The 19117-nt window shown below is 47.3% G+C and overlaps 1 protein-coding gene across 1 annotated transcript in view; it reads right to left on the bottom strand.

The window, feature by feature from the left end:
- Positions 1-5274: 5274 nt before the first annotated feature.
- The window catches only part of SCPEP1 (serine carboxypeptidase 1), a 29595-nt gene continuing 15752 nt past the window's right edge, over positions 5275-19117 (bottom strand). The window contains exons 10-13 of the mRNA XM_054709288.1: positions 18498-18611; positions 16248-16385; positions 11529-11692; positions 5275-5987 (exon numbers count right to left, since the gene is read on the bottom strand). Of these exons, the coding sequence (XP_054565263.1) occupies positions 5925-5987; positions 11529-11692; positions 16248-16385; positions 18498-18611 (479 nt within the window). The 3' untranslated portion in view covers positions 5275-5924. The remainder of the gene's footprint in view (positions 5988-11528; positions 11693-16247; positions 16386-18497; positions 18612-19117) is intronic.

The raw sequence follows: 19117 nt of genomic DNA, 5'->3' as shown, positions 1-19117 counted from the left end.
AGAGATGCCAAATGCCACTTTATTTTTGGTTGCAATTTTCTCAAGAGGGCCTTTTAATCGTTCTTGGAGTAGGGCTGGTAATCTCTGGAAACAAGATAAGCTGGGAGACCTTTACCCTGCCCCAACTCCTCCTATTCCTTTACACTTGAGGCAACTAAATTGGACGCTGGGTGTCATGAATCCTCGAGTTTTACATGGAGTTTCCTGCTACTGACACTGAAGTTTTCTTTGGTGTTGGGATCAGGAATACTTAGGAAGCCAAACCTAATGACATGGTCTCAAGGTACATTTGAAATGCTTTTTCCCATGGCAGTAATTCTCCCTGGGTTTATGAAAGAGTGTAACAATGCCATTCCTAATTTCTAAAACCACTCTGTATTTAGTTAGAATTCGGTTTGTCTGTACGTGGTCGAAAACCCAAACCACCAGGGGCTGAAGATAGAAGTTGGTCTTGAGATGGTGGAAAACTGGTGGCTCCGCTCTTTAATGTTCTCAGGGACCATGGCTTCTTCTAGCTTCTCTCCTCAACACTTCTATGCTTAGATCCTTATGCTCTTTACTCTTAATGGTGGCATTCACATTCTAGCCAGTAAAATGGAATAAAATAGGGGAGGGGGGAATAAGGAGAAAGGTATCCATTGGAGGTATCTAGTTGCTGCCAGGGGAAGACATCTGCTTATATCCCATTGGTTAGAACTTAATCACATGCTCACACTTAGCTACAAGGGAGGCTGGGAAATGTAGTCCTTTTCCCCTAGATGGCTATGTGCCCAGTTAAAAATTTTATTTCTAGCCCTGGCTGGGTAGCTCAGCTGGTTAGAGCATTGTCCCAATACCCCAGCGTTGTGGGTTCAATCCCCAGTCAGGGCACATGCAAGAATCTACCAATGAATGCATAAATAAGTGTATCAACAAATAGAAGTTTCTTTCTCTCAAAATCAATCAATAAATTTTTTTTCAAACCTAGCTGGTTTGGCTCAGTGAATAGAGCATCAGCCTGCGGACTAAAGGGTCCGGGGTTCAATTCCAGTCAAGGGCACATGCCCGGTTGCAGGCTCGGTCTCCAGTGGGAGGCGTGCAGGAAGCAGCCGATCAGTGATTCTCTTCATATCATTGATGTTTCTCTCTCTCTCTCCCCCTCTACCTTCCTCTCTGAAATCAATAAAAATATTTTTAAAAAATTTTTTTTCTCCAAACAGAATTAAAGGGAGCAACCTTGTTTGGGGCCCAGCAAAAGGTCCCTTTGCTCCACCAACCTTCAATAGTGCTGTATGAAAACCTCCCTTTCCATCCTGTCAATGTCCAGTCTTACTGATCTTCATTTCTAAAGATTTCCACCCTGCTGGGATCAGTTCCTTGGCCCTCCCGCTTCCCTCTCCTCATTCTTGTTAATTAATCTAATGTTTTTATTAGAATCTGTAAAACCCATGAGGGAAGCAATTTCAATATGCTTCTGGGATTATTGCTGATTTTGCAGCATTAAGATTACATTGGGTACCCATGAAAAAGGGGTCACCTTAACCACAGCATTTACCATGACCCGAGTGACAGGCACATTCAGCAGGTGAATATCCCAGTCATCATAAAGCCAGTCCCACACGGCTTATGTACAGAACGTATCAGCTGCTTCATGCGAGGTGTTTACCAGGCATTTATAGGGAGAGTCAGACAGTCCCCTTTGCAGAGTAAACAGACCTTACAGTGGCTTTCATCCAGTCCACCAGGCTGGCTGTTTCCTCAGGAATAACGTGCTATGTGTCTGGGTCTTATACAGCTAATTAGAGAAATAATTCAACTGAATAAATTTGAAGATCTGATCGGCTTTATTGAACGATCCATGAATCTTGAGCAGCATCCCGTCTAGCAAGTAGAGAGGCACTCTAGTCTAGAGGAACTGTACACTAGGGAAGGGTTTTGTCCACAGAAACTGAGGAGGACAAGACAGTTATTAGCAAAACAAAAGAAAGGATTATTTCAGGCTAGGTTACCTTCCCTTAGGGGAAAGCAGGGATCTTATCAGGCAGATTACCTCAGCTTCCTTGAGGGAAAATTACAGGCTGACCACTAAGATTACTGTCCTGAAGAAGGTGGAATCTGCAGTTAGGTAACTATTGAGTTTAGGGTCAGTGTCTTGGGCTTCAGCACAAGTGACTTCATTTGCGGCCTGTGGTTTTCTCTTTTTTTTTTTTTTAATATATTTTATTGATTTTTTTACAGAGAGGAAGAGAGAGGGATAGAGAGTTAGAAACATCAATCAGCTGCCTCTTGCACACCCCCTACTGGGGATGTGCCCGCAACCAAGGTACATGCCCTTGACCGGAATCGAACCCGGGACCCTTGAGTCCGCAGGCCGACACTCTATCCACTGAGCCAGACCGGTTTCAGCCTGTGGTTTTCTCTTTAACAGCCATCTGTGATTGTCCAATAGTGAGTTGTGGGTCCCACATCAACCCAGCTATGCCCTTCCACTCCGCAGCACTCAAAACCAAAGACTCTGCCCCTATGTTAGTCACGTTCACAATCCATTTCAGTAAAGGGCTCATCCCTTTACTAAAGGGTCCACAGTCCGTCCCTTACCAACTTGGCACCCACACATGTTGCCTTAAACCACACTTAATCTCCAAACACGGACAAGACCAAAATGGTGCTTCTGCTTGACATGGCACAACTATCCCTCTTACAGCCCAAATCACTCTAACCTTCACCCCAGCAGAGCATCGAGTCCCTTTCCTGTCTCTGGAGGATGGTCATTCTTTTCCTAGCTGATTCACACTCCCTTTCTGACATCTTGCACTTAAATGCTTACATATAAAATTATTTATTACAAGCACATCTTAAATTAGATGATAAAAGGGTGAGGTTACATTTTTGGTTGATATTTATTAAAATACATTCATATCAAAGAAGAAAGAAATGCTCCTAACTATTGCAGTCCTCCTTTCTACAACTGGTCTCAAGGTCACAGCTAGCATGTATAGCTACCATCATCCACTACTTTTTCCGTATTTCTTTTGCCCTCAGCAAGCACCTCAGTGGGTCATAGTTCCTTGCAACGCAGAATGACCCAAACCTTTGGTGAAGTGTCTGGGAAATTAGCAGTTTAAATTGGGGTGTCATTTTCTATTGACCTTAATCAGAGGATGTGGGAGTACTAAAGTGGTACCCCAAAGGATCTCTTGCATTTTCCCTCCTTACCCCAATTGAGTAGTAGCAACCCAATTTTTCCTTGATAGTCAGGCTCAATCACCCAGCCCGTACTTTGTCTGTTGATTCAATGCCCAGAGGCCAGATGGCAGCTTCAAGTTCCAATTCAAGGCAATCTTTGCTGTCTCCCCTGGTGAAAGCATTGCTCCCTTTGTAACCAAGACCTCTAGACCAGCAGAGGCTGAAGTTGCAGGGATGGGAAGCAAACATTTGACGATTGGATCCCTAGGGTTCATAGGGAGAGAAATGACTTTGTTATCCCTTGATTCCTGGACTCCTGAATCCAGGCTTTAGGAGAAACATGATGCTGATTTAGAGCATGTACCACACACTGGAGGACACTGCCCAGCCCTGCAAGGTGCCACTGCAACTGAATCTTCAGAAAATCATTCCATCACCTGTCAAGGCAGTTGCTTCACGCTGATGGGGAATGTGGTAAGACCAGGGAACTCCAAGAGCATGAGCCCATGGCTGCATCTCATTGGCTGTGAATACCATGATGGTGGATGAGCCCTTCTGTAAGGCCACAGATGGTAGTTTTAGCAGAAGCGTTGAGGGCAGGGAAGACAAATCCCTGCCCAGAGCAAGTGTCAATTCCAGTTAAGAACAACTTGCTGCCTCTCCCATAATGAAAGCGGTCCAATGTAATCAACCTAGCGCCAGGTAGCTGGCTGAGCCCTTCGGGCAATGGTGCCATATGAGGGGCTCAGAGTTGTCTCTCCTGTTGGCAGACTGGGCACTTGGCAGTAGTTTCAGCCAGGTCAGTCTTGGCGAGCAGGAGTCCGTGTTGCTGAGCCCATGCATAACCCCTATCACTGTCACCCTGGCTGCTTTGCACATGAGTCCACAGGAGCCGCTGGGGAAGGAGACTGTCTGATGGCTCCAGAGTGGGTCATCTTCCTCTGCCCTTTGGTGAGCATTCAAATAGAACACAGACATCTCAGACTCTGCCATTCAGAATGGTCTGCTCTTATACCTCTTCCTTATACCTTCTGACTTTCCAGTCACATTCTTTCCCAGTCCAACTACCTAGCTGAACCATGATTTGGTGCAGACTCTTTCTTCTGGCCATCTCTCAGCCCAGACAAATGAACAAACAGGTGCACTGCTCCAAGTTCTGTCCACTGGGAGGATTTCCCTTCACCGCCATCGTTCAGGGATGTCCCAGAGAGGGGCTTTAGTGCTATGGCTGTCCACTTGCTGCATGCCGCTCAGGCGGCACTCTCTGTAAGCCAAGCCCAAGGCTCTTCTTCCTCAGTCAGCTGATCATAGGGAATTCCTACGAAGCCACGGGTGTGAGTTGAGAGGATGCAATGTAGCAGGAAGAGGGGCCTTGGGCAAGTCTGGGGATCGGTTACAGGATCTTAGAGCAAGAGATTAACCTTCTCCGGAAGCGATGGAAGGGCTGCCTCTGGGGGAAAGGAAGTTTGAGGTCCCTCGCTCCATTGGGATGTGCCCGTATGACCCATCCTAATGCTCAAATCTGCATTCCTTCCCAACCAATACCCTACCTAGTAACAAAAGAGCCCCTTTGAGGCTGGGAACTCATTTTGTGCTGCAAATCAATACCAGAAGGACCCACAAGACTCAGGAACTAGTTATACTCACAGCCAACGTGGTTTCCAGCAGCAACAGCACGGGTGAGTCCGCGGGATCCACCCCAAGCCTCTCGTGCTCTTCTTGTCCACGGGCACACAGGATGCTCTCTCCAACAGCGGACCACAGGGCGCGTGCGCTGCGCCTCTGCCCCAGGGAGCCCGTTTTAGTCTCAGATCTGAAGGGGCGGCTCACGGAGGTAGAAGTTGCTTTCCCCACGTTCTACAGGAGCGACTTGGTTTGGTTTTCAAAGTCTCAGCCCCACATCTATAGGAGGCAGTGTTCCTTCCAGGGCACTGTAGACGTTATTAGATTCCTTATGCAGACCTCGAGCCACAAATGAAAACTTAAAAGTCCCAAAGGCATTGCCTTAATTTTGAAGAAATGTTGGAATCCTTTGACTAAACAATTATGCTTTTAGGGATTCGCTGTAAGAAAATAGTAAGGATGTGCATAAAAATATAACTGCCCGGGTGAATCACCAGAAGCACTGTTTATAGTAGCAACAAACTTAAAAACTGCTTATAGGAAACAACTGGGCATTTGGTACAGAAATTACGGTGCATCCGTAAAATGGAATTCTCAGCAGCCATTAAAACTGTTAATAGAATGACATTTATTGACATGAAAAGGTGTTTATGACATTCTGATTTGTGAACAAAGTAGACAGTAAGCTAATGACTCAATTTTTGCAAAAAAATATATATGTATATATAGCAAAAAAAAATACTGCCAAGGATATACACTAGCGTGTGTATCCCAGGGAAGGGAGTATACGGGTGTTCATCTTGTTCTTTGTTTGCCTGAATTCCCCACTCTACTTTTTAAAAATATAAATTGCACAGCTTGCTTTTATAATAAGCAAAAGTTAATGTGGTTTAACACCTTCCTTTTGATTAAAACAAATCCATTTAAAAAAATCTTTAAGGTTTTCTTTCCGAAGCAGAAATGACTTCCAAGCTGCCGCAGAGGCAGTGAGTTTGTTCTCTGCAGAAGCCGGCAGGAACCTTCACAATCACAGCCCAAGTCAGAGTCGAGGGGACAATGTGCTCCCACAGCTTTGGGGTGCTCGCTTCAGCTCCCGTGCCCCACGGCCACGCAGCTCACCTGCAGCCCCGTCCATCCTACTCTTGCCCAGTCACGAGCTTCATCATCTTCAGAGCGATGTCCCCTTGGTCAGAAGGCACCTAGAACCAAGCAGGATCAGAGTTAGCGCGCCCGGTTCTGTTCCTGGGGCCAGCTTCAGGGGCGACATCCTGAGACCCGGTTCCCAGGAAGAGCGCCCTGCTGCTCTCTGACAGCAACCTGGGAGGACGGCTGCACCTGGGTGCACCCCTTAACAAGAGGGCCGTTTCTGTGAAAGGACCACTGTGCCTGACGAAAGCTCTTCTGGGCCCCAACCTGTTAGGTGGCAGGTGCCCGAAGTCTGCGTTTAGGAGAGAACTTTCTCCATGTGAGACTGAGCTGTTGACTTGTTGTTGCTCATAAAGGCTGTGCTTATGGTACTAGGCCCCAGCCTGTTCAAACAAGAGGGAAGATTCTAAACATTTTTCAGGATTCTCTGTGTAGGAGACATCCCAGACTGGGGAGAGAGTAGAAACATGGCCCCAGAGGGAAGCGAACAGCAAAACCGATACAAAGAAGCAAACAAGGCCCTTTGTGTGGGTGGTATACCTGTTTTTATATGATATTCAACCTTGTTTTGTTTTTCCCTTAGAGTTTTTTAATAATTCCTGTAAAAAAAAAAAAATCTCCGTCCCGCCCTGGCCAGTATGACTCGGTTGGGCATCATCCCGGGCACTGGAAGGTTGCCAGTTTGATTCCTGGTCAGGGCACATGCCCAGATTTTGGGCTTGATCCCTGGTAGGGGGCGTGTAGGAGGCAGCTGATAGATGTTTCACTCTCATATCGATGTTTCTCACTCCCCCAACCTTCCTCTCTAAAAATCAATCAAGAAATTTTTTTTTTTAATCTCCTTCCCACACACCATCAAAAGGGGGAGGGGCAGAGGCCTGGGGTAGAGAGTAAATGGCTCCACGATTCTCTGTGCCACATCACTGTCCCCGACAATCCTGCCAAGCAAGGCCATGCTGGCATGGTGGGGTTTACCAAAATGACATTTAATCAACTAAAGGGGAAGTGGTTGGGGGACGATTTAATAACAGTCTCCAAGAGCTATTTTAAGGCTGCCCCCAGCTGATCTCTTGTTCTTTTTGTTCCAAACCAAGAGGAAATGTGTCTGAACTCCAGCTCAGAGCAAGCCTGTGGTTAGCTCCTCCTCTCTTCCCCTCCCACCTGCCTCTGTGGGGACCCCTCTCTTAATAGCGTTGTTCTCTAAGACACAATGTGTGCTCCACACTGAAGGTACGCAGGTACTCAGAGCCCTTCACAAAATGCCCTCTTAACCCTGTCCACCTGCCTTGTTAATTCTCGCTTCAGATGGTTTCTTCCTTCTGGTTTCTTAAGGAAGTTGTTGTCTCTTTCCCTCGCTGCTCAGTCATTTGCTCCAACCTCTCCCTGCTGGCTTTAGAGCCTGCCATTCACTAAAAAGGATTACACCCATCCGTGTACCCAACTCGTTCCTTACATGTCAGTCCTTTATCTGTCTCGGCAGCAGGAGACATCACTGGCTCCTCTCGGCTTTGAGGATGCCACATGTCCCTGGCTCCCTCCTACTTTTCTGGTTGCTTCTTTCTCAAGTCTCATTTGTGGATCCTTCTTTTGCCTCCTATCTCTTTTTCTTTTTAATTTATAAAACTTATTTTTTAGCCCTAACCAGTTTGGCTCAGTGGATAGAGCGTCGGCCTGTGAACTGAAGGGTCCCAGGTTCGATTCCGGTCAAGGGCATGTACCTTGGTTGCGGGCACATCCCCAGTAGGGGGTGTGAAGGAGGCAGCTGATCGATGTTTCTCTCTCATCGATGTTTCTAACTCTCTATCCCTCTCCCTTTCTCTCTGTAAAAAAGTCAATAAAATATATATTTTTTTAAAAAACACTTATTGCCGAAACCGGTTTGGCTCAATGGATAGAGCGTCGGTCTGCGGACTGAAAGGTCCCAGGTTCGATTCCGGTCAAGGGCATGTACATTGGCTGCGGGCACATCCCTGGTAGGGGGTGTGCAGGAGGCAGCTGGTCGATGATTCTCTCTCATCGATGTTTCTAGCTCTCTATCCCTCTCCCTTCCTCTCTGTAAAAAATCAATAAAATATATTTTTAAAAAAAAAAAACTTATTTTTTAATTTGAGAGAGAGAGAGAGAAACATCGATTTCTTGTTCCACTTATTTATGCATTCATTGGTTGATTCTTGCATGTGCTCTGACCGGGGATCGAACCCACAACCTTGATGTATGGGGACGATGCTGTTACCAGCCGAGCTGAGCTACCCGGCCAGGGCCTTGCCTCCTATCTCTTAAGTACGGGTGCACCCAGAGCCCTGCCTTTTCCATACTGGATTCCCAAATCTCCGTCTTCAAGGACAAGCATTTGACTCCAGATGCACATGTATACAGGCAGTTACCAAGTCCTGCCCATTCTCCCTTAAATCCCTCCACATGGCTCCCTTCTGGCTGACCAGAAAAGCCTCCTAGATTGGTAAGCTTCCCCAGTCTTGTCCCATGCCCTCTGCTGCTGGGATGTTATTTTGTAGACAAACCTAGTAATTTCATGCTTTCGCTTAAAACCCCTCGATGGCATCCCATCGCTTTCAGGAAAGTCGGAGGTCCTTGCCGGGGTGCGCAGTCTCCCTCCCCAGTCTCATCAGTGTCCCTCCCGAGGCCTCGGCTGTCTGAAGGCTCCTCTGGACCTGCACACGCTGCTCTCCTTGCTCCCACATTCTCCTTTGCCTAGCTAACTCCTGCCCATTGTTTAGGGGCCAGTCTCCCAGGACCCCCAAGCCTGGGCTGGGCCCCCTTCCCTGGGCCAACCCCCATCTTAGCATTTCACCCCATGTCATGAGGGTCTCTGCCTGCCGGCCCCGCATGCCCGTGAGCTCCTTGAGGACAGAGATGGTGCGCCATCCATGCACTCGCAGTGCCTGGCACAGTGACACGCCAATGTTGGTTCAGTGAATAAAGGAAACCAGAGTGAAACTTCAGTTTCTCTTAGGACGTTCGGCATTTTCACTTCTGGGAAGTTCTTAAGAGGAAACTAAAGGTCAGAGGGGTTAAGAATACGTTGTCTGTGCAAATACCATACAATTCACTTATATGTGGAAAATAAAGAACAAAATAAACAAACAAACAAAATGGAAACAGACTCAGAGACAGAGAGCAGATTAGTAGTTGCCAGAGGGGAAGGGGTCAGGAGATGGGGTGAAAGAGGTGAAGGGACTAAGAAGTATGCCGGAAACAAATCAGTTTCACTAAAAGAGAGATGTTGACAGGAAGCCAGGAAGGCTGGTCAACAACCTTAATTGCTCTAACCACTCACCCTTTAGTTGAGATATTGTTAGCTGAAGCAGCTTCCACCTTGGTTTGTCCCATCAAGTTTTTGTTATTTCCTGCCTAAGGGCTACATGTATATTTCTGTTTATCTTGACTAAGATGTTTTCCCCAAAGCCTCAATAAAAGGGATGGCAGAGCCAGAGCAGTCGTTAGTTCTCCCACTAGAGGTGGACTACTGCCTGGCCCCCCATTTCGCCAAATTGAATTTCTTCAAGTCTCCTTTCATTTGTGTGCGGCCCTTCTCCAGAACTCGAACCCTGAACCGGAACCCTGGACCACGCGGGACGTGGAAAGGGATTCCCTACAGAAGTACAAATGGGTAGTTACAGAATAGTCACGGGGATGTGAAGTACAGCACAGGGAACATAGCCAATAATATCGTCATAACTCTGCACGGTGCCAGGTGGGTACTGGAAATTTCAGGGGGGATAGTTTTTGAAGTATGTGATTGTCTAACCACTATGCTGAACACCTGAAACCAATACAAAATAATATTGAAAGTAAACTGTAATTGGAAAAAAGAAAGAAGACTACATTGTCTGTGGTCAAATGTGTCAATAAATACAGTATTGTGAGACCGAGTCTACCAGATACCCCAGCTCCCCTTCCTCTGTATCAGGCTTTCTCAACCTTGACACCGCTGACACTGGGCTGCACAGTTCTTAGGAGTGGGGGTGTCCTATGCATGGTGGGATGTGGACCAGGGTCCTGACTTCTACCCACCAGGTACCAGCAGCTCCCTCCCCCTAACTGTGACAACCAAAAATGTCTCCAGTCATTGCCAAAGTCTCTGGGGACAAAACTGACCCCAGGTGAGGACCAGTAATGTCCCGAAGGAGTAGCTTGTGGGAAGGGGTCTTTGCCTCCACTCGCGCCCCAATCTCTCTCTCTCTCTCTCTTTTTTTTAAAATATATATTTCATTGATTTTTTTACAGAGAGGAAGGGAGAGGGAGAGAGAGTTAGAAACATCCATGAGAGAGAAACATTGATCGGCTGCCTCCTGCACGCCCCCTACTGGGGATGTTCCCACAACCAAGATACATGCCGGAATCGAACCCGGGACCCTTCAGTCCGCAGGCCGACACTCTATCCACTGAGCCAAACTGGTTAGGGCCCACCCCAATCTCTTAACACCTCCTCAGCAATCCAAGTAAACATACTATGTGCTTGCAGTGCCAACACAAGACCAGTTCCCTCAGCCCATTTTCCAGACACTTCTCTATGGAGATTCTGTCCTGAGCACAATGGAACCAAGAGGCGAGGGCAGGTTGGAGGGCACCTGAATGTCCCTCTCAATCAACACCTGACAGGAAACCACCATCCTGGGAAGAAGAGAGACTCTGTGTTTACGTGGCCAGACCAAAGCACGGCATGAGGGAAGCTCTTGGCCCTTCTACTTCCTGGGATTCCTCCCTTTGGCTCCTTGGCCGGGGTGTGTGTGCCTGCGCACATGTGCATGTGTGTGCAGTGGATTCAGCCCTCCACTCTCTCCTTCAGCCCACAGAAAGCCACTCAACCAACTTACAACCCGAGGGAAGATAGTGGGCTCGCTTTGCAAATGAAGAGGTGTGATAGCCTCCCTGCCCATCTCAGCAAGCAAGGCCTCTTCCAGCTGAGATCCTGGAGCCCCCAGAGCCAAAGCTGCTGGAAGGCACTCCCCCTACTGTGCACCACGCACCGGCACCCCAGCTTTCCCGAGCACCAAACTTTGGTTTCCACTTCCTGAAAGTGTCAAGGAAAGACAATGTCTCCTCTCTTTCTCTAGGACAAGTTGTTCCTTCAGGACAAACTGTTAAGTGGAAAGTAACATATATTCATTTAAACTAAAGAGTAAGGAATGGCCCAGCCAGCGTGGCTCAGAGGTTGAGCATCGACCTATGAACCTGGAGGTCACAGTTCGATTCCTGGTCAGGGCACGTGCCAGGTTGCGGGCTTGATCCCCAGTAGTGGGCATGCAGAAGGCAACTGATCAATGATTCTCTCTCATCATTGATGTTTCTCTCTCTCTCTCCCTCTCCCTTCCTCTCTGAAGTCAATAAAAAAAATATATTTTTTTTAAAAAGAGTAAGGGACAGAGAGCCCAGCTTAACTCTCTCAGGAGGATTTACTCTTTTAAATGAAAATTTCTAGGCTTCAATGAATGAAACGCTAAAGGCAGAATTTTCTTATAGACCTTGAAACACTTCCAAGCCCAACGTGCTTCGTGTGAGACCAACGCAGGCAGTGCACATGGCGTCCCTCTCAGAAGGATTTAAATCTGGAACAAAAGCAGCCTCTCTCTCACCATGTGTCCGGCTTTGAGAATCCAGTAGAAAGCCAGGTTCTTGTGGCTCTTGACAAAAGCAGACGTTTCAGAAGATGTAGGGTCAGCGTACAGGGGCTTCCACTTCAGCTGATTGAACTTGGGCAGTTCCGTCCACTTAAGTTTCCTTACCCAGGCCTCCTGACCTGATAAGAGAGACAGAGAAGGGCCAGGCATTAACTGTGGGGTGGAGTAGAAAAAAGTCTTAAGTCCTAGTCCCACCCTAGCCTGCATTGCCAACTTCCCTATTCCTGTAATCCCTACCTCCCCATGTAATCTAGTCCTACTATATAAGTAGCTGGCTTATGGGGGGCTGCAGAGCTGATTTTTGTGTATGACCTGCTGCTCTCTCATACTGCCAGCAGTATTGGAATAAACCCTCATATATGATTTAAAAAAAAAATCTAGTTCGTATAACTTGGCTTTTCCCAAAGCATAATAATGTACATAAAACTCACCCTTGTAAAATGCAAATCAAAACCACAATAAGCCTGGCTGGCGTGGCTCAGTGGTTGAGTGTCCACCTATGAACCAGGAGATCACGGTTCGATTCCTGGTCAGGGCACATGCCCGAATTGTGGGCTCAATCCCCAGTGTGGGGCATGCAGGAGGCAGTCGATTGATGATTCTGTCTCGTCACTGATGTCTCTCTCTCTCCCTCTCCCTTCCTCTTTGAAATCAATAAAAATATATGTTAAAAAAAACAAAACAAAAAACCACAATGAGATACCATGTCACAGCTGTTAGACTGGATATAATCAAAAAAGACAAGTAATAACAAGTGTTGGAGAGGTTGTGGAGAAAAAGGAATCCTCATTCATTGCTGGTGGTAATGTAAACTGGTACAGCCACTATGGAAAACCATATGGAAGTCTCTCAAAATATTAAGAATAGAGCTACCAGGAGAAACCAAGATGGCGGCATAGGTAAACACCTGAACTGCTGCCTCACACAACAATTTCAAAACTACAACTAAAAGACAAAATGGACATCATCCAGAACTACAGGAAGGCTGGCTGAGTGGAAATTCTACAACTAGAAGGAAAGAGAAAAGCACACTGAGACTCAGAGGAGCTGCAGAAGGCAGAGGTACCGAGGCGAGCATGTGGAGAGGGCTGGCAACTGAGTGCATGGCTGGCTTTCTCAACCGGGAGGGAAATAAAAGCTCCCGATGGCTCTGAACTCCAGTTCCGGGTGAGACTCTGGGGACCCAGACTCACACGGGGAGAAACTGGACTGTGTGGCAGTGGGCGGAACTTGAGGGCGGCTTTCTCTCAGAGGTGCTTGCAGCAATTACCTTGAGACACTGAGACCGGGGGGGGGGGGGGGGGGGGGGGGGGGGGGGGGAAGGGGGGCTCTTAGGGCAGGGCTGACAGGAAGCCATTGCTGTTTGCTCCACCCTGAGACTCCGCCCCACCCCAGCTGTGCGCAGAGGCTTTTGCATAAGAATGACCTGGTCCTTTGAAATCTAAACTTATCTAACAAACTACAGCTGAGTCAGTGAGACCCAGAACATCCAAAAGGCCCAAGGCCTCACAGCAGCTTGCATTGCTTCACAGCTGGGCCTCATCTGGGCACCTCCAAAACCCAAACAAAGAAGAGGAATCTGCAGATCTCTCCAGAGCTCCTGCTGGGTGGCCTCAGGCAGAGGCTAAATTAGCACCTCCTTGGAGATCCAAGAGCCAGTGTACCCAGGGGTCAGAGTAGGACCATCCAGATTACAACTCCTCAGATCCATAAGGGACACACTCAGGGGGCAGACTCAGTGAGCACCAAAGCCCCAAGGAAGCAAGTCTTGCCCCATAAGGGTGTCTCCAGCACAGAAGTTCTCCCATCATAGACACAGTTGATCCTCACAGCCAATTGGCCTGGAGGCCAATTCCTCCCAGTGATACCAACAACAATCAAGGCTTAACTATAACAATACTGTGCACACAGCCCACAAAGGGGTGCACCAAGAGTGTCCACCTCAGGTAACTGGGGAGGCTGAGCCACTGGGCCCTATAGGACACCTAGCACACAAAGCCACTCTATCAACTCAGGGAAGCAGCCAAAATGCGGAGACAAATAAACTGGTCACAAATGAAAGAAATGGAGGAAAGCAAACGACTGGTTATAGAGTTCAAAACCACGGTTATAAGGTTTTTCAAGAATTTCCTAGAAAAGGCCGATAAATTTAGTGAGACCCTCGAGGATATGAAAAAAGACCAACTAGAAATTAAGCATACACTGACTGAAATAAAAAATAATATACAGAGATCCAACAGCAGACTAGAGGGTCACAAGAATCAAGTCAAAGATTTGAAATACAAAGAAGCAAAAAACACCCAACTGGAAAAGAAAAAAAAAAAAAAATCCAAAAATATGAAGATAGTGTAAGGAGCCTCTGGGACAACTTCAAGCGTACCAACATCAGAATTATGGGGGTGCCAGAAGAAGAGAAAGAGCAAGATATTGAAAACCTATTTGAAGAAATAATGACAGAAAACTTCCCCCACCTAGTGAAAGAAATAGACTTACAAGTTAGGAAGCGCACAGAACCCCAAACAAAAGGAATCCAAAGAGGACCACACCAAGACACATCATAATTAAAATGCCAAGAGCAAAAGACAAAGAGAGAATATTAAAAGCAGCAAGAGAAAAACAGTTACCTATCTACAAGGGAGCACCCATATGATAGTCAGCTGATTTCTCAACAGAAACTATGCAGGCCAGACGGGAGTGGCAAGAAATATTCAAAGTGATGAATAGCAAGAACCTACAACCAAGATTACTCTACCCAACAAAGCTATCATTCAGAATTGAAGGTCAGATAAAGAGCTTCCCAGATAAGAAAAAGCTAAAGGAGTTCATCACCTCCAAACTAGTATTATATGAAATGCTAAAAGGTATTCTTTAAGAAGAGGAAGAAGAAGAAAAAGGTAAAGATGAAAATTATGAATAACAAATACATATCTATCAACAAGTGAATCTAAAAATCAAGTGAATAAAAAAATCTGATGAACAGAATAAACTGGTGAATATAATAGAATCAGGGGCATAGAAAGGGAGTGGACTGACAATTCTCGGGGGGAAAAGGGTGTTGGGGGTGCGGGAATAGAGTAGACAAAAACCGTACACCTACGGATGAGGACAGTGGGGGGCGGGGGTGTAAGGGCAGAGGGTGGGGTGGGAACCTGGTGGAGGGGAGCTATAGGGGGGAAAAAAGAGGAACAATTGTAATAATCTGAACAATAAAGATTTATTAAAAAAAAAAAGAAGAAGAAGAATAGAGCTACCATATCACCAGCAATCCCTCTTCTGGGTATCTACCTGAAAAGTTTGAAAACATTTATTCATAAAGATATATGCACCCCCATGTGCATTGCAGCATTATTGACGATGGCCAATACATGGAAACAACCTAAGCATACTTTAGTAGATGATTGATTAAAGAAGATGTGGTACATATATATAATGGAATACTCAGCCACGGCCAAAGAGGAAATACTGTCATTTGTGGCAACATGGATGGATCTTGAGAATATCATGCTAATCCAAATAAGTCAGATGGAAAAAGTCAAGAACCATATGATTTCACTTGTATATGGGACATAAAACTAAAAGCAACAAACAAACAAAAATTCATAGACACAGACCACAATATGGTGATTATCAGAAGGAAAGAGGGTGGGGGAGGTAGAAAAGGGTGAAGGGGGGTATAAATGGTAAGAGAAGACTTGACTTTGGGTGGCGAACATACCATGCAATATACAGATGATGTACTATAGAAGTGTACACTTGAAACCTATGTAATCCTATTAACCAGTCATCCCAATAAATTTAATAAGTTGTTTTTAAAAAGGGAAAAAGCCCTTACCCTTGTAAAAATGCAAGTTCTGACTCAGTAGGTGTGGGTGGGGCCTGAGAGTCTGCATTTTTAGCAAGCTCCAGTGATACCCAGGCCTATGGAGAAACCTAACAGCTGGGGAGCCCGACCAGTTTTTGCCTTTCACTCTCCTGCTGCTATATGCTCTGGAGGGAGGCTATAGGGGACCCCTGGAGATGGCAGCTGTCAGGACGACTGAGAAGTCTCGGGTTAGACAGAAATGTGGGAAGAAACGCAAAACCTTTTCATGTTGTCCTTAGCGCCCTTGGCTTACAAATCACAGAAAGATTCAGTCATGCTGACGCTAAGAAACATACCACATCCAGCAGACCCCACGTCTGGTTGGCCTGCTGGTTCTGAGCACCTGCCCCTGTGCTTCTACTGGCCCTGCTGACCCCAGAAGTGGGCATGCGGACAGCCAGTGTGACAGTGGCTCTGCAAAGACCACTTCCCCCAGGTCTTCGTTTTACAGAGTCCTTAGGGTTTAATCTTAAATCACCCTGCAAGGTTTTCCCTCAGTGAAATAGTCCATCTGTCTAGTGGTCAGAAAAATGTCTTCTTTTTTATTTTTGTGGTAGGGTAGGTGTTGTTTTTTTCTTTAACTATACTGAAGGGCCTCAACAGTTGGATGGAGAGGTCACTTCTCAGAGGGGTCACAGGTGGCTCCACCCTCTTCCAAGAATCAAGGTTGGGGGTGGATGGATAAGACAGGAAATGGCCTTCTTCCTAGCACCTCCATGTCACCAGCCCCAAGATGGATGTGCCTGAGGCCAGTTTCCTTCCAGCTCAACCCAGGACATTGCCTCCACGTGCCACTCAAAGTGGGTTCCTACCCATGGTGTCCACGATGAGGTCGAGCTGTCCATTATACACGGTCACGTTGACCCCAGCTTCCAGCAACTCGTCCACCACGCTGATGACTGGCTTCATGAAGTCCCCCTCCATGTTCAGGAAGACGTTGTTAGCCTGGCCTGCACATGAGGAAGGAGAAAGAGGGAGCAGCTTGGAATCCACCAGAATAGGAGGTACCTTCCAGCCCAGAGCATTCTGGGCCCTGGCACCCAAATGTCAGCCTGTGCAGCACCCAAAAGACTGAACACACAGATGCTTCACCCACAGGGACCAACCAGCCTGGGTCTCCATGCCCTGAGCTCGTTGTGCAGAAGGCAAGCATAAACAACACATGCTCTGATCTCTCAAGTGTGGTGATGACAGCAATGGCATTTTTATTGGTTTGTTTGTTAATCCTCACTCAAGGATATTTATTCCATTGATTTTCAGAGAGAGTGGGAGGGAGGGGGAAAGAGAGAGAGAGAGAACACTGATGGGTTGCCGCCCACATGGGTCCTGTCCAGCACCGGGGATGCAGCCTGCAACTGAGGTACATACCCTTGACCGGAATCGACCCCAGGACCCTTCAGTCCGTGGGCTGTCGCTCTAACCACTGAGCAAACCAATTAGGGCTAAGTTCTAAGTTCTGAACAAGTGAGGCTACCCTAGTGATAAACCAAATCAGACCCAGACCAATTTAGAGCTCGCCCTCAGTAAGCCCTGTGGAGGAAGAGTCCCCGGCAAGAGGAGAAGGTGACCACGTGGAGGGCTAGCCCCCAGCAAGAGGAGCTGGTCAGTACAGATTCCCAGTGGACTCCTGACCACCACCAACCCCACCATCATCAGCATACTGAACAATAACGATAGCGTATACGGTTATTTTTATTTGCTAGTCACTGTACTTTATAAGCAACATCTCATTTCCTCTTCATCACTATCCTGGGAGGTAAGGTCTCTTAACTTGTACCAAGGTTAAAGAAAATGAGGCTCAGAGAGGCTACAACACATGTCCAGATTGAAACAGCCAGTCAGTGGCAAACTGGGATGGAAAGTAGGCCTGGCTGACTCCAGAGTATGTAGGCTTAACCACAAACCGGAACTCAAGACACTGGAGGTATTGGCCAAGGTCACTCTGTCCTTTCCAAACCATACATAGACACGCCGGAGCCAAAGAGAGTTTGGCTGAAAAAAAGTAGTCGCTAGGCCCGTCCACCCGACCCAGCCTCCCACCAGAGAAGCAGGGGCTGGAAAACACCACCGTAAATGAAGATCAAATGAAGGGCTTGGGCTGCAAACATGTGCTCACAGGAGCCGGAGCTGGGCCTGGCCCCTGTGGCTGCTCACGTTTTCTTCCCAGTGCCACGACAGCTCCCCACAGCTGTCCTCATCCCTTGTGGCACTGACACCACATTCTTCTTATTTGATCACATTAATTTCTTTCTTCATTTCTAGAAAACTCTGAGGAGGAGATGAGGACACCAGGTCTAAGATGAGCCTTCAGCTCTCTGCAGGTGGGGAGGATGGCCCGTGTCCCCTGAGGACGTCAGGCCAGCGCCGAGTCTCAGCAGCTGTCACAGGGCCACCCTAGAAAACCTCCAGACCATCACTTTGGGGGATCAACGAAACTCTCCCCAGCATGGAGTGTTTCCTCTCCAGGAGCTTGGGCGTTCCACTGGCTCCCAGCCTTTCCACAGGACTAAACAGGTCCTTATCCAAGATTTCCACCTGGCCTGGTCTCTGAGGACCCCAGTATCTCCTCACTATGGCCTTCAGGCCAGAAGGCAGTAAACACCTGGACCACATCTGGCATCAGGAGGAGGCTGGCCAGAGAACTGGTCAAACCTGTCCAAAAGGACCTTTGTCTAGAAGTCACACCTGTAACCAACGGAGGCCTCAGGCATGGCTTTTCTAAGTCTCATCTAAGTCTCATCGTGCTATTATGGAAAACTTCAAACTGAGAGGAAAGTGAAGGGAAGAGCGTACTCACACCTGGCTTCAACAATCATCACCTCATAACCAACCATGGCATTTCTCTCCCAACCCACCCCTGACTTTGAACCAAATCTGGCATGTCACTTGCTGTCTTTTTTTGCTCCTCTACAAAATGTGGACAGTAACACCGTCCTACCTGCAACGTATGATCACCACCACCAACGAAACCCATTCTACCAATTAAGGCCTTTGAATGTGCACCTTTCTTCACCTCCTCCCCAAACTCCACATGTGGCACCTAATTAGGTCGCATAAGTTACCTCCCCAGGAGCAATCCTTGGGAATAATTTTGAGCTTCGTTCTGATGGGCCCGTTCATGAGCTGGTTTAAGTCGTCCCGATTTAGGTGTCTCACGTGGCGTTGGTAAAGCCGAACTGAAACAGACGTACACAGCGAGTCAAAGGAGTGGAAATGGGACCAAGAGGACTTTCCCAAGCTGCTGTGCGAAGAGGGAGGCTTTCGGCTGGAAAATGAAAAGTGTCACCTTGATTCACCCCAGATGGAGGAAGAAAGCAGAAACACATGGAAACTGGAGAGGATTTGTTAGTGTTGGTTGTTGCATTTCAAGTACTTTGGGGCCACGGAGAGTAGCCAGCATGGACAAAAGAAACCAGCAAGCAGTGGCATCTAGAGGACTCCTGCAGCCTTGATCCGCCTCTTACAGAGGAGGATGCCACATATGGCACCCACCATGATGCTGGGGCAGCTGAAAGACAGCGCAACCCAGCCTGCAGTAGGACTGGCATCGTCATCCAGGGTCCAGAAGCTGGTGTCCAAACTTCAAACATACTACGTGAGAGAAACCGGATGTTTCATAGACTACCCATTGCATGATGCCATTTCTACGAGATGCCATGAAAAGGCAAGTCTAGACAAACAG

The sequence above is a fragment of the Eptesicus fuscus genome, chromosome 20 (genome assembly GCF_027574615.1).
Source record: "Eptesicus fuscus isolate TK198812 chromosome 20, DD_ASM_mEF_20220401, whole genome shotgun sequence".
In the NCBI taxonomy this organism is placed as follows: domain Eukaryota; kingdom Metazoa; phylum Chordata; class Mammalia; order Chiroptera; family Vespertilionidae; genus Eptesicus; species Eptesicus fuscus.
The sequence above is the reverse complement of the archived record's forward strand: the minus strand, read 5'-3'. Positions and strand labels throughout refer to the sequence as shown.